This window comes from Prionailurus bengalensis, chromosome E4 (genome assembly GCF_016509475.1).
Source record: "Prionailurus bengalensis isolate Pbe53 chromosome E4, Fcat_Pben_1.1_paternal_pri, whole genome shotgun sequence".
Classification (NCBI taxonomy): domain Eukaryota; kingdom Metazoa; phylum Chordata; class Mammalia; order Carnivora; family Felidae; genus Prionailurus; species Prionailurus bengalensis.
The window spans coordinates 27082099-27106221 of record NC_057360.1 but is presented as its reverse complement, the minus strand read 5'-3'; the positions used below and the strand labels follow the sequence as shown (position 1 = coordinate 27106221).

Here is a 24123-nt window from a genome sequence, read left to right as displayed (position 1 = left end):
GCTTTGACCTGCTTTATACTTTGAAAAAATAATTCTCAGTGGCCTTGGGCAGCTATAGCCTTTAGTGTACCTAAATTACTGAGCTTACATGAGGAAGTTAAGAGTGGCCATCCTTTCTTCTCTGCAAAATCGGTAGAATCCTGCATTATCTATTAAGTTCTAAAGCATAAGAAATAAAGAAGTAGATATACAAATAAAACTCAAGGTTTTGTGTAGTGGTATTTTTTTTCACATTTGCATTACTCAAATTAAATGAATAGATTTGACATGCTTATTAGAACTTCATTTTTTTTTTAATTAAAAAAATTTTTTAATATTTATTTTTGAGAGAGACAGCGTGCGAGAGGGGCAGGGAAAGAGGGAGACACAGAATCTGAAGCAGTCTCCAGGCTCTGAGCTGTCAGCACAGAGCCTGATGCAGAGTTTGAACTCAAGAACTGCGAGACCATGACTTGAGTTGAAGTCGGATGCTTAACTGACTGAACCACTCTGGCACCTCTACAACTTCACTTTAAACTTTTGTTTTTGTTTAAAGTATCTCTGATACAAAGAAATAGTATATATGTAGGTGTTGCATATTACTCAAGGAAATACCATTTTCTCTTATTCCTGGATAGTTGAATTGTTTAAGGGTTTTGGGGATTGCACTAAGATTTGAAACATCTGAGGGACATAAAAGAATCTATACTTTTTCCTAGACATTTTAAGCTTAGGATGCCCGAGAGATCCAGAAATAGGATAGTTCTGTATTATAATTAGCATCTGGAGTCTAGTCAAATCTCACTTGGGCAAGAAACATACCCATTTAGGCTTGGGGAGGTGGGTTTCCTGAAGCTACATATGTCTGTACTTACGATGTTCAGTAAATTAATAGCTATATGATAGAACTCACAAAGTGGATCCAGCCTGCAGAGACATATATTGATTGGCCTATACTGTGTTTTTAAAATATCTAGATTTATGACTTCTGAAAATTGGAAGATCTGACAACCTTAACCACCTATTGCCACAGGGCAGCAACTAGCTAGATGGACATATGCTCTCACTTGCCAGAATGCATACCACTCCTTATCCTGAAGATGTCTGTTGCCATTTATCACTATACTTGCACAGTCACCCATTTGCTCAACCCACTTATGTTCATACCCAGCATCTGTAGCCTTAAAATATCTAATTTATAACCATCAGTCTACATTTTTCTATGCTGGTGCAGCTAAGTGAAAATGAGTTGATAGCAATTTAATATAGTAGGAACAATTGATTCATTTTTTTTTTCCAGGAACATATTACATATTCATGTCTTCATTTTTGTTCCTTTTTTTATTCCCTGAAATATTTACTTTTGCTGAATCCTATTCATTTTCAACTCCCAACACCTTGACTCTTCCTTGATCACCTTTGTCTCCAGTAGTGTCTTCCTGTCCCCAAGTCTTAGAACACTTATTTTCTCCACCACTGTAAATTTATCATAGTGGAGATTGAGAGTCTCATCCAGTTAAAAAATGGCTGCATTCCTATAAAGAGGCCTTTTAGTAGTCTTTTCTTAATATGGTTCACAATTCATTGTTGTCATTTTGAATACTAAGAAAGTAGTAAGTTTAAATTTTATTTCCCTAATGTATTTTTTTAAGTTTATTTATGTGTTAAAGTTTATTTATTTATTTTGAGAGAGACGGAGACAGCGCAAGTGGGGAAGGAGCAGAGAGTGAGGGAGAGAGAAAGAATCCCAAGCAGGCTCCATAGTGCCAGCGTGGAGCCTGATGCAGGGTTCAAACTCATGAAACTGTGAGACCATGACCTGAGCCAAAACCAAGAGAGACAGAGCTTATACAAGTGGGGGAGGGGCAGAGAGAGAGAGGGAGAGAGAATCCCAAGCAGACTCTGTTCCCTGCTAGGGCAGAGCCCAACTCGGGGCTCAATCCCAGGGACCTTGGGATCATAACCTGTGCTGAAATCAAGAGTCAGACGCTTAACCGACTGAGTCACCCAGGTGCCTGGTTTTTGTTTTGGTTTTTGTGTTTGTGTTTTCCCAATAGGCTTCACGCCCAACATGGAGTCCAGTGAGGGGCTTAAACTCATGACCCTGAGATCAAGATATGAGCTGAAATCAAGAGTCAGATGCTTAGCCAGCTGAGCTACCCAGGCACCCTTTCCCTAGCTTTCTTAATTGACCTTTGGTCATTAAATTTAAATGTTTTCCTTGCTTTCAGTTACAGATGAGGACACAGTAAAGAGGTATTTTGCCAAGTTTGAAGAAAAATTTTTCCAAACCTGTGAAAAGGAACTTGCCAAAATCAACACATTTTATTCAGGTGAGTAGTTTTTTGGTACAACATACAATAGAATTTCTGCTGTTACAGAAAGAGAAACTCTGCATGTCATTGTTTATTTAACCTTCTGATCATTATTTTAAAATGGTGGCTTGTTTTCCTTCCTATACTGCATTTAGGGATGTTTTCTATAGCTAAGGTAGGAATGCATCTGGTGCTTCAGTATTTAAGCCTAATATGGTCATTGCCTAGATTCTTTTGCAGTTGCAAGGATTTGGGAACCTCCTTGTGAACCAGTACTTTGTAGAGCTTCGCTCAAGTCCAGGCTAAAGCTTTAAAGACTCAGAAATTTGATTTTATCATCTCAAAGCTAAATTACAGCTAAATAAGCCAAATAAGCAGTTCCTGCTTATTAATTACATTCCTTTTGTCTTTCCATTGTATGGAATACTCATTTCTATCTCTCTAGAGCATTGTCTCCAGAGTGGCATCTACAAGATGCTATTGGAGTTGAGGAGGAAATACTAGAACTTCTATTTATTTATATCTGACCCTTTAAAATTCTGTTTTTTATATATGTTTACTCCCCTAGTCCTTTAACTTCTGTTTTTCTGTCTCACAGAGCTCAAGTTTCTTGACTCCTTCATCTATTCCAGTTGACAAGACCCCTCCCAGAATTACTTCCCTCTGTTAGTCATCTTAACCGTTTTGTCCCTTGCGCTTTTTAAATCCTTTTACCCTCATTGCTTTGTACTGCTTCTGCCTAGCAAAATTCCAACTGTGAGCCAATCCAGCCTTTCCTTCTCCATGCCTATTCCCTGGGTGCTTAGGATAGCTGGGGGAAAGAAATCACATACCAGAACAAGTTTTAACCAGTGTAAATTCACTGTTACATTCTTAACTGTGTCCTCAAAGCTACCCACAGGTCCTAATCAGTGCCCTTTTCCATGCTCCAAAATGTTTTTCTGGACCCAACTCCATTGTCTTAAATTCTTCTAAGAATTAGTAAATAAATTCTATGATTTTCCTTTTAACTGGTTTAATCTCCTTAGCAAGTCACTGCCTTTTAGCAAAAAAGAAACAAAAAAGGAAGCAAATGCCTTAGTTCTCCTCACCTCTCCCTTACGGCTAGACTTCCTAGGCAAAGAGAGCAGTTTATGCAGAGACACAGAGCCATTAAAGGGCATAGCATGTCCTTTGCACTACACTGTAAGTACCTAGAATGCAGAGACAAAATAGCAATATTATTTGAAACTGTGCAGTGGATAGATTTTCAACAAGGGGAAAATGTACAGAACAATTGCAATGTGCAAGAACAGAGATAATTTCCATAATTAGGAGTAGGAGTGAAAGAGGAACTAGCAGTGTAGACAGAGAAGGAGAGGGCAGCCATGTAATGAAGAATGAGGAAGAGGAAGCTAAGAGGAAGGCATTTGCAGGGAAAGAGTGTTTAGACTGAGAAAAGGCTATAGGATATAACCTATGCCTGTAAATTAAAAATATAAAGGTCAAGTTGATTAGCTTTTTTTTTTTCTGTGATTTTTTTTGGAAAGATCTCTGAGCCCAGTTCTATGTGGATTATTGAGATCACAAAGAGTAGATAATGCTTATTGGTATACAAGAAAAAAAAATATCTACTGTTAATAAGAGATACATACTATATGTTAAGTTGTAGTAAAAACTGTATACACATGTGACCCATCACACCTAGTCAGATATGTGTATTTTATGTATGTTTGTATGCATCTATATATGTGTGTATATGCAGTATATTTAAATAATTAATATTTTTTCATGGAATAATATCCTTACTATGTGTAGTATATATTGTTTTCTATAATTATTTCTCTTTGACTTATAATATGCCAATTTATGATCCACACAATTGCTTTTATGACCCCATATTGAGTTACAACCCTAGTTTGAAAAATGGTATCTTAAATTTCATTATTTTTCAAAAATAATTTTAGGCTTTCTGCTATTGAAAGTTTGGAGGCTATGATTAAATGACTTCCTTTTTCCTAGTGTGTTGGCAGGACCAGTAGGGCATGTCTCTTGATGTCACCACAGAGGAGGTACAAATTGATAGTCTTCAGACTGACTTTTTGCCAGGTCAGGAAGTGATGGGTAATATGAAGACATGATTGACAGAAATAGAATTTGGCACTTGTTCTAGACAGTATCATTTTCCTCCCTATTTAGCCACCTGCTCTGTGGCAGATTATCTTATAGACAGCAATCCTCAGAGACTAGGACACAGAAAAACTATAAATAACTAAAATAACAGGGATGAGTTTAGCGTATAAACCTGCCTCCACCACTTATATCTCACAGATTATTTAATAGTCAGCTAATAATGGTCACTTTCAAGTGAGATATAGTCTTGACTGAAGCTTTTAAGTACCCCCCAAAAAATGCTATAAAAGCCAAACAAAACATAGAATGAATACTACTAAAATGTACATATTTATTTTCATACCAGTTCTGTTACCTACCAGTTTATGTTTTGGATTTCTAAACCTTACTATTTTTTTAGAAGAAGTTTACCATTTAACCTTCTCAGGCCTCTATGTACCTTGTTGTAAGATGAGCAAATTCATTCCCAGTCCTCTAGGGTTCCACATGTAATGAGTTAGAAACAATTGACAATAGTTTGATGTCAGTCATGTAAGTCATTGTATTGCTCTTTATTTTATTTATATTAATATATAAAATCTTTTAGACCGTGGGAGGAGAGGGAAGTTTTTTTAAAGGAAGGCTCCTTTTTGGTGATAACATTACTAATTACTGAATCTCCAAGTCTCTTTTAGTACTAAAAATGGCATCAATTCTAGAGGCGATAGTGTCAGAGATCTTTTTTTGTGGTGATCAGTAATATCCTTTTCCATTGGTAATATTAATGACTTCATGTTACAATACCTTTCTCTTTGAACCAGTTTGCTTTCTCTCTCCATTCAAAGTACTTACCTTCCAAGCCATGTTTTTATGTGCCTACATAAAAACAAAATGTTAGAATGTGTCTGTTGCTTTTAATATTCCATTATTAAAACAGGCAAGCCTTTTTAAAAAATATTTATTTTGAGAGAGAGTGCTATAAGACCCAGGGGGGTGGAGGGGGTGAGGGGGAGGAGAGAGAGAGAGCATCCCAAGCAGGCTCCACCTGTCGGCTCAGAGCTCAACACAGGGCTTGAACTCACGAAACCATGAAATCATGACCTGAGCCGAAATCAAGAGTCAGACACTTAACCTATTGAGCTACCCAGGCGCCCCAGTTGGAATCTTTTAAATAGCTAAGGGCTTCTTCCTTTGTTTCTAAACAGTCTGTTTTTTCTGACCTGTCCTAAATTTTTGGCTTCAATTATTCTGAATTCACAGCAATTTTGTGAGCTTTTCTGTTCTTTACCAAAAAAGAGGGAGGGAAGTGGGAAAGGTAGGAGGGAAGGAATGAAATTACAGTAGTGTTATTCAGAAGTATGAAAATTATGGCATTAGAAACAGATTTATTTCTTGGCTATAGAATATTTTCAGGCTTCATATATATGCAAGACCAATTGGATAATAGTTACTCAGAACTATTCCTATTACAGTTATTCCTGTAATCCTATTATGTCTATTTTTCTTTATTCTTACTGAATTTGAAGCATTGTATATTATTATGCCACTGAATGTGTGTAATAAAACATAAGTATCTCTTTCACTGAAATAGTAAATATTCATTTTACAAGTGATCATATGTATCTAGTACCCACATAGCTAAATTATGGCTTAATGACTGATATGTGTGTATGTGTTTGCTTGCACATGTATAAAGACATGGATTAAGTATATATTAATTAGCGTGATCATGGGTCTGTGATATTGTTTAAAATTCCCATTGTCCTATTATTTTTTCCTACATCATGATTCTCTTGAGTTCATTTCAACAGAATCATTTACTTCAGAGTTATTAAAGAATGGGGAGGTGGGGAGAAGTTGGAAATTATTTATGTACTATCCACATATCCACTGTCCTTCTCTTCTGTCATATCATTTCTTTCTTTCTAAGACTGAGAAGATGGGCAATGTCCATGGTCATGGAGTAACACAGTTGCCAGATGGCATCTTAATAAAAAAGCCGACTGTCATCAAAAGTAATGTTTTTTTTAAACTGTGGGTTGCAACTCTACACATGGGTCAGGGAATTAAAATACGAGGGGTCATCTCGGGTATTTAAAAAATATATATGGGCACCTGGGTAGCTCAGTCCGTTAAGCATCTGACTCTTGATTTCACCTCAGGTCATGATCTCATGGTTTCGTGAGTTCAAGCCCTGCATCGGACTCAGCGCTGGCAGCGTGGAACCTGCTTGGGATTCTTGCTCTCCCTCTCTCTCTGCCCCTCCACCACTCATGCTGTCTCTGTCTCTCTGAAAATAAATAAACTTTAAAATAAAAATTAAAAAATACATGAAAAGAAATAGTTGAATGGAATGGTAGAATAGCTATTGTGTGTATTGGTCAACTGTACTATTTATTTTATGTACAATATGATACTTGGTATTTTCAAATTTTGCAAAGTACTGTGGAAAGTGACATGAAGAACCATTGACTTTGCTTAGAGGAAAAGAGAGGGATTGAGGAAAAGCCTACACAAGAAGTAAAATTTAAATTGCATCCTTGAAAATGCGTAGGCATCTCCACATGCTCTTGGAGTAGCATATTGAGGATAACAGTCAGAGAGGAGTTGGAGTGCAGTGTTCCAGGGAAACATCTATCCAGATGCATTGTGAAATCAAAGTACATGACATATTTGGGATTGAGGAGTATAACAGATAGTCTGCTGAGGCTGGAGTTGTTTTACCCACACATGGAAATTTTAGACTTCAGTATTTGAGGTGTAACAATCTCAGGTAATAAGAATTCCAGATAAAAGCACAAAAATGTCACGTAATATAACAATTAACTACCCTGAATCATCTAGGATGGGTCAGCTGTCTTACAAATTTTGTATTTCAAATAATACTGACATCCATAAATTGAATTAGCAAGATTATAACATTGCAAGATAAGTATACAAAAAAATCAAAGTATTCTAAAACACTAACGTTGTTTTATCAACAATTATTCTTGAGTTGCATAACTATAATAGCTTTGTTATTCTTAAGATAGTTTATAGTTCTGAAATAACTTTTCTCTAAAAGTAAAATATATATAAATCTGGTGAAAACTAAAAAAAATACCTTGTTGGGGTCCCTGGGTAGCTCAGTCCGTTGAGCGTCCAACTCTTGATTTCACCTCAAGTCATGATCTCATGGTTCGTGAAATCAAGCCCACATTGGACTCTGCTCTGACAGCTCAGATGTACTCTGTACTCTGTATCTTTCAAAATAAATAAACAAATAAATAAATAAATAAAAATAAGATCTCGTTAACCCTGATGTCCCTAATGTATTTAAGGGACATATAGGTGCTTTGAAAGTTTTGAATGGTTATTGGAAATTTTTATGAAATATTTTATTATCTGAGAGCTTATGGCATTCAGCATGTATTCTTAAAATAATCTGTTCTCATTCAGTCACTGGATTTACTGGAATGTGTAGAGATTGGAATTTATTGCCAAGATAGGCTATTTTTATCAGTATTTATGAAATTACTTAGAAATATTCATTTTTATTTTTTAAGTATATTTGTAGAGTTTAATTCATAGGCCAAAGTACATTTTTGTGTACATATATACCTTTTCCCAAATTCTGTGCTGTCCCATATATTTGAACTTTTTGGAGCTCTGACTCTAGAAAACTGTGGTGTCATTGAAAAATAGATTTGGACACTTGTCAAAAGCAGCGTTTCTCATCCTTTTTAAACCTATTGATAAGTATTAAACCCTTTTTCTAAGTATAACACTGTAACTATGGCAATACTGAATTCTTTTTTGAAATATGCTTTATACTCCCCTACTTCCAAACAAGGATTTTCCTTTATGTGCTCTTCCAGATAGCTTTCCCCTTAAGGAAGAGAATCACTGTTCAAAAACTAGCAAAATACCCCTGGCATTTATTATTCCTCTATTTCTCTATAGGCACTTGGATTACTAGAGAGTTTTTCCTACATATTCATTCATTCACTCAGTCAACAAACATTGATTGAGCCTACTGTCTGCAAGCTCTTATAATATAAAGATGATGATGATAGTCCACACAAAAATTTATATGTGAATATTAATAGCATAATTTATATAGTAAAAAAATAGAAACAATTGTCCATCAACATGCATATTTAAACAAAATGTGGTATATCCACCCAACAAAGTATAATTCAGCAATAAAAAGAACAAACTGCTGTGGATGAACATCAAAGTCATTATGTTAAGAATCCAGACAGATGCAAAAGACAACACATCGTTATGATTCCTTTATAAAAGTGTCCAGAAAAGGCAAGTTTATAGAAACAGAAAGCAGATCAGTGGTTACTTGGGGCTAGGGGTGGGAATGAGGAATGACAGCCAGTGGCCATGACAGAAGTGTATGGGATGTTGGAAATGTTCTAAAATTGAATGGTGTTGATGATTGCACAACTCCACAGATTTACTAAAAATCACCAAACTATGCTTACCATCGGTGAATTCTATGCTGTGTAAAGTATATCTGAAAAAGGTATTAGAAAATTGCTCACCATTAAAACATGAAGATTTTTTTTGCTCTCAAGAGAGAAGCATTGGCCTTAGAGAGCTCACGGTTAATGAAACAAACATATGAACAAAGAATTATATGTTCAGTGTGCTTTGTATGCATGTTTGTGGTCTAATGAGAGCCCTGTAGAGGGAGTTTCAAGTTGTAGCTGAGAGTTGTTAGGCAAGAAAGACTTTACGTAGAAAATAATATTTGAGGTTAGCCTTATAAAATGAGTGAGGAGTTTGCCAGATGGGGAGGCATTTGTTTCATGACATTGCTGGCATGCAGGAAGTAATAGTTCTTCTTTCTTTCCACTTTTTGGACTACTTTCATTTTTAATATCCATATGATGAAAGATGTAAATAATTACAAAAATTTATGTATTGACATTTGTGGCTAAGGATGGTAAACAGATAGCAAATTCATATATCAGTCTTTTAACAGTAAAAGTTGATCATTCATATACTTACGATTTTCTGGCTTTTGGGTCTTACAAGTTACCTAAGCTTTTTAATCAACAAAGTAATTTATAGTTGACCTTGTCTCACATTCTTTCATTATATATTGTGTATGTGTTTGTGTATACTGTTTTTTTGTATGGCTTTTAACTGGTTAGGGCATAAATATTTAAGTTGTTAATAAAACAGAAGTGTTATATGTATCTTTTGATCCAGAAGCATCACGAAAAAATTACTGAATCATTAAGTGCACAGTGAACCAAGAAAGAACCAAAAAGTTCTATATTGTTTTTGATCAGAAGGATAATAAGATAAACAACTTTGCAGTGGAAATGCTTGGCTTTAATAAGAAATTTGAGATTCATTTTGCCTTTTCAGTTGGAGATTTGAAAATAGGTAAATAGTTCTTTTTCTTACAATATGGATGATTAGGAAGAAATCCTGAAAACCTCTGAACTACAAAACAGTAAGATGCTGCATAAAATATGCAAAATTAATTAGATACAAAGTAAAACAATATGCTTAGTATGGCTAAAGACATAGAAGAATATCAAAACCATGAACAAAGAAGAAACGATCAAAATTGACTTTTTAAAATAACCAATTAGAACTTTTAATAATTAAAATATAATCACTGAACTTAATATCTTAACCAGTTAAACCTGTAAATTAGGTAGAGATTAAGAGAGAATTTATAGGAGCGCCTGGATGGCTCAGTCGGTTAAGCGTCCGACTTCAGCTCAGGTCATGATCTCACTGCTTATGAGTTCGAGCCCCGTGTCAGGTTGTGTGCTGACAGCTCAGAGCTTGAAGCCTGCTTCAGATTCTGTGACTCCCTCTCTCTCTGCCCTTCCCCTGGTCATGCTCTCTCTCTGCCTCTTAAAAAAAAAAAAATGTTAAAAAAAAAATTTTTTAAAAGAGAATTTATACACTTGAACATAGAGCTGAAGCTCTATGAAGTTAACCAGATTGCAACAAAAAGAGGAAAATACAAACTATGTAAAAGAGCGTGAAGTCAAGAGGCCATAGTTTGTATCTATGATTTTGCCTTTTCCGCTACCCTTTGCCCTCAGCCAGAAGCCCAACTGACTAGGGTTCTTTAGTGGATAGAATGACCCAGACTTCAATTCCTAATGGGTCTGAATCGTCAATAATTCTTTTCTTTGATGTCTGCGGCTTCCCATTAATTTTTATTACTTGTCATGGAAATACTAGGATATATTCCAAAGAGTCTCCTGGGTTATGGACACAGTCCTCCCTGCTCCTATTGTATATCAACAATTCACTTTCCCCTTGGTCATTGGGATCAATCACTAATCAGTAAACAACTTCTTTGCCTACTGGTTCAGTAGTATGATGAGCCCCAAATGGCCAGGTGTTTCTCATCTTCCAATTCAGTGTAATTGTTGTTGTATTCCTCTGAAAGAAGCATTTCTTCTTGAGAACTAACCAATAGGCAGAGCTCAAGTTGCAGATTGGGAAGCAAAAATTGGGTGAGTGAATTTTTAGTACAGTAGTGAAAGGAGCCACTCCACTTCCATTCCTTGATTCGTAGACTCTGTATTTTGACTGTGTTTGCGAAAACACCAATATAATGCTATAAGGCAGAACCCTATTCTTCAAGAGTTTTGTCTCTCATTTTAAGTCTTTCTTTGAGCTAGCAATTTCTGGGTATGTGGTAGGACCATTATATTCCATGGATATGCTTATTGTTTTACTACCTTTGCTGTGAAATGAGTTTTTTGATCAGAAACAAAGCTGTGTAGTATACCATGAAAATGGATAAGACATTCCAGGTAATAGTGGTGCTAGCCAGAAATGTTATGAGCAGGGAAGGCACAACCATATCAAGAATACATTTATTCCAGAGAGGACAGATCTGCCCCCTGCATCCAGTTGCATTCAACCTGCCACTAGGTGGCTGACCAGTACTTATGGGGAATGATGCCATTTCTGGGGCTCAGACAATGCTGGCATCTGCTGCCAGATAAGAAGCTGCATTATTAGGTGCATAGCTGCATACCAGGTGCTAGAGGCTGTGTTGATTTGCTCCAGTGATGATACCACATCTAGAATGGCAGCTGACATCACAATGAGCACTTGATTACATTTGCTGTGATCCACATTCTTCAAGATCCATACAACTTCTGCACAGACTAAATAGATGAATTAAATGGGGAACGATAGATATCAACATCCCTGTATCTTTCAAGTCTCTGGTTGTGGCACTAAGCTCTGGAGTTCTCCTAGGGATGTGTTTTTGCTTCTTGATTATTATCTTGATAGGGAGAAGTTCTTGGAACTTCCACTAGTCCTTCCGACAATAATGGCCCTTATCCCTGGGTCAGAGTCAATGTGAGATTTGTACAAGTGGCCTGATGTTTCTATTTCAGTTATACATTCTAGAACTGAGAAAGTAATCATAGTGTGAGTTCATGGACCAACTGGGTCCACTGTGAGTTAAACCTGAACACTATAAATCTCCATTTGACTGCTGGGCCAAGTGGCATTTGGAGTCTCTAGAAATTTGCATCAGTCCAGAGATAGCATAATTCTAAGGAGGCCTCTGAGATTCCATCCTCCTCATGTATTCTCTATCTTTCCCCAGTTATTCAGTCAAACATCTATCTAGGTGTTGCTCTGAAGGGATTTTGCAGCTGTATTCAAGGTCCCAAATCAGTTGACTAAGAACGGGAGATTATCGGGGCACCTGGGTGGTTCAGTTGGAACCACTGGATCTTGTGGTTCGTGAGTTTGAGCCCCATGTCGGGCTCTGTGCTGACAGCTTGAAGTCTGGAGCCTGCTTCAGATTCTATGTCTCCCTCCCTCTCTGCCCCTCCTCTGTTTACACATATGTGCATGTACTATCTCAAAATAAATCAACATTAAAAAAAAAAAAAAAGAATGGGAGATTATCCCAAGGAAGCCTGACTACTCACATAAGCTATTAAAAGAGACTGAGCTATTCCCGAGGAGAGAGATTCAAATCATGAATATTCACGAGGTTGTACAACCATCACCATTATATAATTCCAGAACATGTTCATCATCCCCAAAAGACCCCATGCCCATTAGCAGTCATTCCCCATTCTTCCAACCCCCTAGACCCTAGCAATCACTAATCTGTATCTAGGTTTGCCTGTTCTGGACATTTCATATAAATGGAATAAGATAACATGTAGCATTTTGTGTCTGGTTTCTTTAACTTACCATGGTTTCTTCAAGTTTCATTCGTGTTGTAGCATCTATCAGTACTTCATTCTTTTTTATGACTGAATAATATTTCCTGTGTGTGTGTGTGTGTGTGTGTGTGTGTGTTTCACTTATCCTTTCATTGGTTAATGGACATTTAGGGTGTTTTTTTTTTTACTATTTTTCTAGGTTTTTTTGACTATTGTGAATACATATTCATGTATATGTACAAGTTTTTGTGTGAACGTATGTTTTCAGTTCTCTTGGGTATATACCTAGGAGTGAAATTGCTGCATCTTAAGGTAACTAACTCTATGTTTAACTTTTCGAGACTGGATAAACTCTTTTCCAGATTATAATGTGGCTGTACCATTTTGCATTCTCACTTTTCATGGCTTTTTAAATTCTGTATCTTCATCTGTAAAAACAAAGGGTACACTTGAGGTTTTACAGGGAGGGAAACGTGGGATAGAATGATAGGATGAAATGTTACACCAAAACATTTTTTTCCTATCCAGTTCTAAATATTACATGTAACATTTTTTTTCCTAGAAATTTTAGGGAAACAAACTGGCATAAATACTAAAAATTCAGAAGTCAGTGAGAACTTTACCAGCTTTTTTATCTTGATGTTTTGAAATTCTTTTTTCTTTCTTTCTTTTTTTTAACAGAGAAGCTTGCGGAGGCTCAGCGCAGGTTTGCTACACTTCAGAATGAGCTTCAGTCATCACTGGATGCACAGAAAGAGAGCACTGGCGTTACTACACTGCGACAACGCAGAAAGCCAGTCTTCCACTTGTCCCACGAGGAACGTGTCCAACATAGGAATATTAAAGACCTTAAACTGGCCTTCAGCGAGTTCTACCTCAGTCTTATCCTGCTGCAGAACTATCAGGTACTTCAGTTTTTACCCTGGAGAATGGAATCTTCAAATAATTGAGAAATTTGGAATTAACCTTGAACTATACTAATGGGCCAATCCAAAAAGGGAAATCTTTAGCATGTCATTATTTTTTAGGTTCTTAATGTGATTTCAGTTGTTCTAATTGGCTAAAAACCACATATCAAAGGTAGCAAAATAGTGTAACAAGGTTTCTATTTTGGGGGCGCCTGGGTGGCTTAGTTAACTGTCTGACTTCCGCTCAGGTCATGATCTCATGATTCATGCTTTCGAGCCTCACATCATGCTCTGTGCTGACAGCTCGGAGCCTGGAACCTGCTTCAGATTCTGTCTCCCTCTCTCTCTGCCCTCCCCCGCTCCCACTCTGCTCTGCTCTCTCTCTCTCTCTTTCTCAAAAATAAACATCAAAAAAATTTGTGAAAAGTTTCTGTTTTTGAAGATCAGTTTTTGAAAACTTTTTGTACAACATTCACTATATTCACTCACGGTTTGCTTCCTGTTTTTAGAGGCATCTGTGGTAGTGGTGAATAGAAATAAGAAATTGTATATGTTTACCTAACCACCGCTGGCTATGTAAGAGCTTTATATTCCTCCAAACCTATAGCAAAATTTCCACAAAGGCAATTAGACAGTTAACTTTCCTGAAACTAACACTAATAATATTATAAAAGATACTGACTTTTCAATTTACAACTAACAATCCTTCCAATTTTATTATCCGCAGACTGCAATATGACTCTGTGATAAAAAAATCTTTATGGAATTACTGAATCCCTATATTGTACACCTGAGACTAATGTAACACTGTATATTAACTACATTAGAATTAAAATAAAGGTTTTTTTTAAGTAGAAAAGAATTCTTGTGAGAGAAAAGAAATTAGGTCATAGCAAATATATATAGAGACTGAATATCTATGCAATTAGGATATATGACTATTTTTAAAATCCAATCTGTAAAGCCTTACTACCATGTACATTAAATTATGGAAATTGAAGGCATTTATTAATTTCTAATTCTTTACAGATTTGTTTACATAGTTGACTCTATAACAGATTTATAGAAGAACAGATGATTTGTTCAATAATAAACATTTCAGTAGGCAAAAGCTTCTCTAATCTCTAAATTTAGTGACTTTGCGTACTATTCTTTTTCCATTTTATTGTGATTAGTACTGATAATCTGTGGTTACAGTCATCACAGGATGAAAACTCAAGATTATACAACAAAAGTATTCTAGGGGTAAATTGGGAGTTTTAAAATAAGAAGACATTATAGTCTCATATCTGCAGTATTCTAAGCTGTTAATGCATGTACTTATTTCCATCTCTTTCATAATTCTGTGTTCTTCTTTGATAATTTAATATTTTATCATTCAAAGAAGAATAGTAAAGCATATCATGAGAAATTATTTTCCTTTGAAATTTATCTATAGCATTATAATTTATATTTAAAAAGAAACAAAAATGTATTCTTTCTTATAATGCTGTAAAACATTAACGTTTCATATTTCATTGATTATGCTTCTGTGTTACAGGGAAATACCCCTCTTAAATTTTGTTTTATTAACTTTCCCAGCAGCTTTTGTGTGGGGTCATTATAAAAAGCTCCTTGGGGGGCCTGGATGGCTCAGCTGGTTAAGCTCAGGTCATAAACTCATGGTTTGTGAGTTTGAGCCCCACATTGGGCTCTGTGCAGACAGCCCAGAGTCTGGAGCCTACTTTGGATTCTGTGTCTCCCTATCTCTCTGTGCCCTCCCCCACTCATGCTCCCTCATTCTCTCTCTCCCCCCCCCCCATCAAAAACAAATAAACATTAAAAAAAAAAGTTTGGGAAAACAAAAATAATCATTAATTATAAAAGTTCTGATCCATTCTCTGTTCTTTGAGGCTGGCTATTCTGTAAGAATATATTTATATTGAGAGTGAGGAGAAAGGAAAATTGAAAGCAGTCTTTAATTCATGGTGTAGGCACCCCAAGGAAAGTTTAAGATGATTTATTAAAGTATGAGAAAAAAAATTATATACAAACTAGGAAGCATGCAAAGTCTAATTTGGAGTCAGTATTCAATTTTTTTACTGATAGGACTATGTGATCAACAAATTTGGAAGCCTCTGGTTTAAAGAACTGTGAAAAGCCGGTTTCTTGCTTTTTCTTGCATGTTGATCAAAAAAACAACAATTTGAGAATGTAGAAAAGTATACTATTTTGATATTGTGGAAATGGAGAAAGAGTGCAAGCTCTCACCCACCATCAGTGAAACCCTATGTATGTGATCACTTCTACTGACTCTCTTCACACTCCCATCCCCAAACTGAGAGTGGATAGAAGTAAAATGAAAGTTAAAAGAAATAGATGATTTTCCATTTTTCCATGCTGGTTCGTAAATGGTTGCACATTAGAGGTAAAATACATAGCTATGCCAGTCCTTCGGAAAACAAAACTAAGAAATGTAGTCAGTGTATGATAAATCCAAACATTTTTCTGACAGTCTTCTTTTGATCATGAAGCAAAATAATACGAACTAGCCTTTTTGAGAATATTGTACATAAGAAAATGGAAATAAAGATGTTTTGAGTTTAAGACTTTTATTAATTTACTTGAAATAGAAATACTAGGATTCATAGTTCAGGGTTTCTTTTATTACTGATGGTATACTACCTTGAAATAAACAGATGGAATAAGAAAGAAGAGTCTTATCTTTTTAGTAGTAAATGCTTGTATGAAAGCATTGCCATTTCTCTTAGTCCTCAGTCCTCAGTCAGCTCATCAATGCATAGTGCTTATTGTTTTCCTTCTTTTATGGTGGTGGAAATTACAGTAGTTTTTCTCATTTCTTTCTGTAGAATCTGAATTTTACAGGGTTTCGAAAAATCCTCAAAAAGCATGACAAGATCCTGGAAACGTCTCGTGGAGCAGATTGGCGAGTGGCTCATGTAGAAGTGGCGCCTTTTTATACGTGCAAGAAAATCAACCAGCTCATCTCTGAAACTGAGGTATAGTAATTTCATTTGTGTGCCACACATTTTCAATAAAATTAATGTCTTATTTTTAATGAAATAATTCCTCATCTCTGTTCCCTTTTTGTAATTACTTGCTGGCTTTGAATATAATAATCTTATTCATGATTTTTTTGTTGTGCTTTTTATTCAGTATATAGTCACCAAGAGGTTATCAGAATACCATATGTATAAATGGTTCAGAATTATTTATGTATTACTCAAGGTTAGTATAACCTGTGTCAAAATTTAATGTGTCTTTCTAGGCTGTAGTGACTAATGAACTTGAAGATGGTGACAGACAAAAAGCTATGAAGCGTTTACGTGTTCCCCCTTTGGGAGCTGCTCAGGTTCGTATTTTTTCCAGTTGTCTGGTCAGTTGGTTTTGTCTGTTTAGTAATCAACATAATCTGTTTAGCTGGTAACATTCTAGTTTCATTACTTAAAAAAATAGATGTCAGCCAAAGTTTAAAAGTAGTTATTACTGTTGTTATTTCATTTTTAAAATATTAAATGCCACATCTCACTTCATGATGAATTATAATGTCTTCTCACCTTTCTCTTCTTATTCTGTACTCCTTCTCTTGTTTATTTTTATTGACATCCTAATTTCTGGGTCTCCTTAAATGATTAAGATGAGGTTTTTATTTCGTGATATGTGGTGGAGGATTCAGGTATGCTCGGGTATTGCATATCTTCATCCAAAATGCCAAGATTCTAAAAAAATTTCTAAAAAATTATTAAATGATGTCTACACAGTAGTTATACCAAAACATTTAAATGATGTATTCTGTGTCATAAAACCAGTTTCAATAAACTTAAAAGGATTTAAGTCATAGAGCATATGTTCTCTGACCACAGGGGAATGGAAATCCATAACAAAAAAAGCTTCCTTATCCTAATAAAAGGCAAAATCCTACAACTAATATTATAGTTAATGATGAAACACTGTATGCCTTCTCCCTAACTAGGGACAAAAAAGGAGATTCAATCTAACCACTTTTATTCAAAATTGTACTAGAGATTCTAGCCAGTGCAGGAGGGTAGGAAAAAGAAATAAAAGGCATTCAGATTTAAACAAAGAACTAAAACTGGTGGGGTTTTTGCTGATGACATGATAACCTGTGTAGAAAAATGCAGTGAATTATTAGAATAGCTACTAGAACTAATAAGTGAGTTTAGCATGGTTGCAGAATATTAGATGAACATATAAAATAAATTGCATATATTTGTGTATATATATATATATATATAAAATCAAGAATAATTAGAAATCAAATTTTTAAATGCTGTTTATAATTAAAATAGAAATATATAGGGATAAATCTGACACAAGATGTACAGCATCTTTACATTGAAAACTAAAACATTGCTAAGAGAAATAAAGAAGACAAATGCATGAGAGATATGCCATTTTCATGGGTTAGAAAACCCAATATTTCTAAGGTATCATTGCTTCCTAAATAGATCCATAGATAAAACACAATCCAGCTCAAAATCTCAATAGGTCTTTATATTTATTATGTATGTATAACTGGTTAGCAAATGTAAAAATTTATATGGAAATACAAAGGACCAAGAATAACCATAAAAACTTTAGAACAACTAAGTTGAAAGATTGAGACTAGTTCATATCAAACTTATTAAAACTACTGTCATCAGAACAGTGTGGTATTAGTGTCAAGATAGGCAAGTAGATGAATGAAACTGAATAAAATGTCCAAAAATAGACCAATGAATACATGGACAAATGATTTTCTTTTTTTTTTTAATTAAATAAATTTTTTTTCTTTATTTTTTAGGGAGGGAGAGTGTGTGAGTAGGGGAGAGGGGCAGAGGGGGAGAGAGAGAGAGAATGAGAATCTTTTTTTTTTTTTTTTTTAATTTTTGTTTTCAACGTTTATTTATTTTTGGGACAGAGAGAGACAGAGCATGAACGGGGGAGGGGCAGAGAGAGAGGGAGACACAGAATCGGAAACAGGCTCCAGGCTCTGAGCCATCAGCCCAGAGCCTGACGCGGGGCTCGAACTCAAGGACCGCGAGATCGTGACCTGGCTGAAGTCGGACGCTTAACCGACTGCGCCACCCAGGTGCCCCAGAGAATCTTAAGTAGGTACCATGCTCAGTGTGGAGCCCGACACGGAGCTCAATCCCATGACCCTGGGATCATGACCTAAGCTGAAATCGATGCTCAACCCACTGAGCCACCCAGGCGCCCCTGGGCACTAATTTTCAATAAAGATGTAAAGACAGATGTAAAGATTTAAGTACAACTAATTTTAATAAAGATGTAAGGACAGTTCAGCTTAGAAAGGATAGTTTTTTCAATAAATGGCACTGGAGCAATTGGCTTCCAACTGCAAAAGAAAAATATTAGAACTCCACATCATATACAAAAATTAATTTTAAGTATACCTAAATGAAACAGAAAACTACACATTTTTGAAGAGGATACAGGAAAACATCCTGAAGGCTGGTTTATGCAGAGATCTAACAAATAAAACCAAAAGCACTTCATCAAAATTTAAGACTTCTCTTCAGAAGACAATATTAAGAGAATGAAAAGCAACAGACCAAGAGAAAATATTTACAAAATATATCTGACAGAGGATTTGTATTCAAAACATATAAAGAACTCCAGTACTCAAATATAAGAAAACAAACGACGTAAACTAAAAGTGGGCAAGAAATCTGACCAAACACACAATCAAAGATGGATAAGTAGCAAGTAAACATAAATGGATGTTCAATATCATCAGTCATAGGGAAATACAAATTAAAACCATAATGAGATAATATATACCTATTAGAATGATGACACACTAAATGTTGGAGGAACAAAAGCTCTGACATCTCATATGCTGCTATTGGAATATCAAATAATACAACCATATTGGAAAACAATTTGGCAGTTTCTTAAAAATTAAACCTTCATCTACCATATAATCTAGCCATTACACTCATAGGTATTTACCCAAGGCAGATTGCAAGCATATTTTCATATAAAGATGTGTATACCAGGGGCTCCTGCTTGCCTCAGTTGGTAGAGCATTCAGCTCTTGATCTTGGAGTCATGAGTTTGGGTGTTGAGCTTACTTTTAAATACATACACACATACATACATACATAAAATCCTTTTTTTAAAAAAAAAGATGTTTCCCAAATGTTTTGTAGCAGCTTTATTCATAATAGCCTAAAACTGGAAACAACTCATATCTATCAGTTAGGTGAATGGATAAACAATTATGGTATATCCATACAATGGCATACTACTCAGCAATAAAAAGGAATAAACATTGATATATGGAACAGTATGGATGCATCTCAAAATAATTACACTGAGTGAAAGAAGCCAGACCAAAAGAGAGTACAAACTCTATATGGTTTTGTTTACCTGAAACTCTGGAAAATGCAAACTACTATATAATGACAGAAAGGTCCATGATTGTCTAGTGGTAGGATGCGTGTGGTGATTGGAAAAATGTTACAGAAGGTCATGAGGAATCTCTTGGCGGGGGGGTGGGGTGGGGGGGGGGGGGCGGGTGATACATATGTTCATTGTCTTGATTATGGTGATAGTTTCATAAGTGTTTACTTATATCAGAACATCAAGTTAGATACTTTAAATGTGTATGCTTTAATATATATTAGTTATATTTCAGTAAAACTATTAATAATAAAATTAATCTCAAAAAATTAAGGTGTTTCTGAATGCATGAAGAGTTGGTAAAGCTAAAAAAAAAAAAACACGTAAATGGTTATCTTTGGCGAGGGGGGAAGGTTTATGGATATGGAAGGGTTAGAGATGTCAAAGTTAATAGAAATGTTCTGTTTCTAAAGATGAGTGATAGGTATAGGCACACTTTATTATTCAGTTCCTTAACAGTTCAAATACATTTTATGTGTTCTTTCCTATATGATAAATTACACAATTTTTTAAACTAAAGAAAAAAATTTAAATACAAATGACTGTCTTCCCTCTGGATGCTTTCAGTCTTAAACTAACAATTGCAGATACCTGTACTGATTAATAATATGTAAGTCAGAGGGAGTCTCAATTTTTTTTTCATTTAAAGGTTTTTAGAAAACATTTAAACCATCTTAAATATAATATCACCTTAAAAACCAGCAGAATCTCTTTATAACACTCATTGCAAATATTTAAATCCACAATATTTTCTCTTTCCTGTGTTTCTCATCCCTTTACTTTAAAAATATCAGGTACTTTATTTTATATTAGAAAGCAGTTGATATAAATCTGCATTAAAATGGAGAAAAATATTCTTTAACCTTTATACTCTGGAGATTCAGATATACCAGTCTCTTGAGAATCTCTAGCATGTCTTTATTATTTTTTTTTTTAAAAAACACAGAACTAAATTTTTTTGTTAATGTTTATTTATTTTTGAGAGAGACAGAGACAGAATGTGAGTGAGTTAGGGGCAGAAAGAGAGGGAGACACAGAAGCAGAAGCAGGCTCCAGACTCTGAGCTGTCAGCACAGAGCCCAGCACGGGGCTCGAACTCACGAGCTGTGAGATCATGACCTGAGCTGAAGTCAGACGCTTAACCGACTGAGCCACCCAAGCGCCCCTCTAGCATGTCTTTAAAAATTCACTTTAGGGGCACCTGGGTAGCTCATTGGCTTAAGCATCTGACTTCGGCTCAGGTCACGATCTTGCAGTTCATGAGTTTGAGCCCCACATCAGGCTCACTGCTGTCAGCGTGGAGCCTGCTTCAGATCCTGTCTCTCTTCCTCTGTCTCTGTCTCTGTCTCTGTCTCTTGTTGCCTGCCCCTCCCCCACTCACGCTCTCCCTCTGTCTCTCAAAAATAAACATTAAAATAAATAAATAAAAATTCACTTTAAATTATCCCAGTATTAATAGTGTAAGTAGTATAGAAAACAGTTGTTGTTAATCTTGTCACTGTCTCCATGGTTCCTTCTACCGATTACGTGAACTCTGAGTAAAGAGTGACTTATGAAATTTAAAGATGTATACATTGTAAAAATGAAATTGCACTCAGGTTTCTCCTATAAGGAAAACTCAGTGTATGTATACTTTGACGTCTACGATTATAATCTTGTTTATTTAGTAATTCAGATTTCTGTAAAAGAATTTGAATAACTGGCTACTCTGTTTTCATATTCTAGGAGGATGAAGGATGTTTCTCTGGTTCTGATTTATAAAAATTCAGTTCATAAAATATCTTTGTTTTCATGGTAGAGCTTTGGGATTCATAGTACTAATTTATTAGATCATATGCTAAATGTATGCAGTATTTTGCCCTATACCTGGCATGCTGTTTTTCTATCTACAGCCTGCACCAGCATGGACTACTTTTAGAGTTGGCCTGTTTTGTGGAATATTCATTGTACTGAATATTACCCTTGTGCTTGCCGGTAAGTCATTTAAAATTTTAAGCTAAATTATTCTTACTAATATGCCCATGTTATATTCTGTCCTTCTGTCAAAGCTGGTATCAAACTAACAAAGCTGCTTCTGAAAGAGAAATCTGTCAGGGTTGTTTTTTGTTCTTATAAATGACTGGGGGAGATGGGGCAGTGTTTGGTCATTTGTTTAGTTTGCTTTTCCTTTCGGACATATTTCTTTTTACAACATTACTAGTTTATGACTTTTGTTCTCCATGTTTTCTAGTTTTTATGTACAATTTCTTTATACATTTTCAGAGTTCAGTTATCAAGAACCTCAACTCCCTTGTTCATAGATGAGAGTAAATAAGATTACAAAATTTGTGCACTAAAGTTTATTTACTTTGCTTCTTGGAGTCTTTCTCACATCCTTTCCAGAACATATTTACAATTACTCCATATAATTTTAAGAAACTGGGTTGTATAATTTCCTACCCTCTAAGTTACGAATTAGAAAGAGGTAGAAGGGATTGTTGGAAGCAAGTGCACTCCCAACATCTAGAAATGATATAACAGCAAGGGAGGCATTATCTTACTAAACCTCCCAACAGAAGTTGACATAGCCCTCAGCTGCATTTGACATTGTGAATCATCCCTTCTTGAAACTCTTCACTTGGTTTTGCTGGGAAACCACCTTCTGCAGCTTTTCTTGTTAAACTTTGCTGGAAGTTCTTTCCAGTCTCCTTTGCTAACTATTCTTTTCTTTGTGACATCTAAATGTTGGGCAGTACTGCTGGACTAAATCCTCAAATTCTCTCTCTGTTGACATTCATTTCCTACCCAGGCAATTTATTCAGGCTTATGGCCATAAATATTACCTGTATGGCAGTGACTCTCAAGTACGTCTACTCTCTCCTCTGATATCTTATTGACTATTTGGATAGTAATAGGCATTTCAAACTTACATGGACAAAAATATTTTTTACCCCCAAATACACTTTCTTTTCTATATATCATCATTTTTTTTTTCATCAGATTCTCAGGCCAAAAACCTTTAGCCTCTCTTTTCTCTCATACCTTATCTCCAATCCACCAGCAAAGCCTGTTGCTCTGTCTTTAACAGTGTGTGTGTAAAGTACAGTTGACACAGAGTGTCAGATGTTTCAAATGTACAACATAGTGATTCAACCAGTTTCCATTATGCTGTGCTTGCCACAGTGTAGCTATTATCTGTCACCATACAACACTTTTATAATACCTTTCATCCCTGTGACTTGTTCATTCTGTAACTAGAAGCCTGTACTTTCCACCCCCTTCACCCATTTTGAATCTGACCACTTCCACCAATGCCATCCTTGTATAAGCAGCCGTGTCCTGTTAGTGCACCGCACCAACCTTCTGAACTGGCCTCACTGCGCTCACTGCAGCCACTCTTGCCTCCTCATAGCCACCAATATCTTTTCTTTTCTTTTCTTTTTTTTTAATGTAAGTTAGATCATATTGCTGTCCTCCTCAGCATCTCTCTATGGCTTCTCTTACAATAAAGTTGAACCTTCTTTCTATAGACTAAAAGACCCTGTAGGGTCTTGCCCCTATGGGCTTTCTGACTATACCCTGTCATCCTCCCCACACTTGGTCTCACTGTGTTTCCGAGTACATTTATGGTGTTCCTTGAATATCATCCCATCTATGAACCCTTGCAATTGCCTAAGAGGCTTTTTCCCTAAGATGTCTGTGTGGCTTACTTCTTCACTTCATTCATACAGTCTCTGTTCAAATGCCACTTCTTCACTGAGTCCTTCCTTAATCACCCTACCCTAAAATAGCCTGTTCTGTCTCCTCAGCCCACATTAGTTTTTTTCAGAGCACTTTTAAGTACATGACATAATATTACATATTTATGTTTCTTTTATCTGTTTTCCCACTGGAATGTAAGTTCCTTGATACCTGGACTTTTGTCTCCTGTTCACCATTGTATCTTTAGCACCTAGAATACTGCCTGGGTCATAGAAGAAGCTCAGAAAATACTGGTGGAAGAGGCGACTGGATGGCTCAGTTGGTTAAGCATCCAGTTTGAGCTCAGGTCATGATCTCGCAGTTCGTGGGTTCCAGCCCCGCGTTGGGCTCTGTGCTGACAGCTCAGAGCCTGGAGTCTGCTTCAAATTCTGTGTCTCCCTCTCTCTGCCCCTCCCCTACTTGTCCTCTGTGTGTCTCTCTCTCTGTCTCAAAAATGAATAAACATTAAAAAAATAAACAAAATATTGGTGGAAATTGGAATGGATG

General features: G+C 35.9%; 1 protein-coding gene across 1 annotated transcript in view; it reads left to right on the top strand.

The window, feature by feature from the left end:
• Positions 1-24123, top strand: part of XPR1 (xenotropic and polytropic retrovirus receptor 1) — a 218546-nt gene that overhangs the window by 131652 nt on the left and 62771 nt on the right. Inside the window, exons 3-7 of the mRNA XM_043568637.1 lie at positions 2211-2312; positions 13241-13464; positions 16317-16466; positions 16736-16819; positions 21789-21870. Of these exons, the coding sequence (XP_043424572.1) occupies positions 2211-2312; positions 13241-13464; positions 16317-16466; positions 16736-16819; positions 21789-21870 (642 nt within the window). The remainder of the gene's footprint in view (positions 1-2210; positions 2313-13240; positions 13465-16316; positions 16467-16735; positions 16820-21788; positions 21871-24123) is intronic.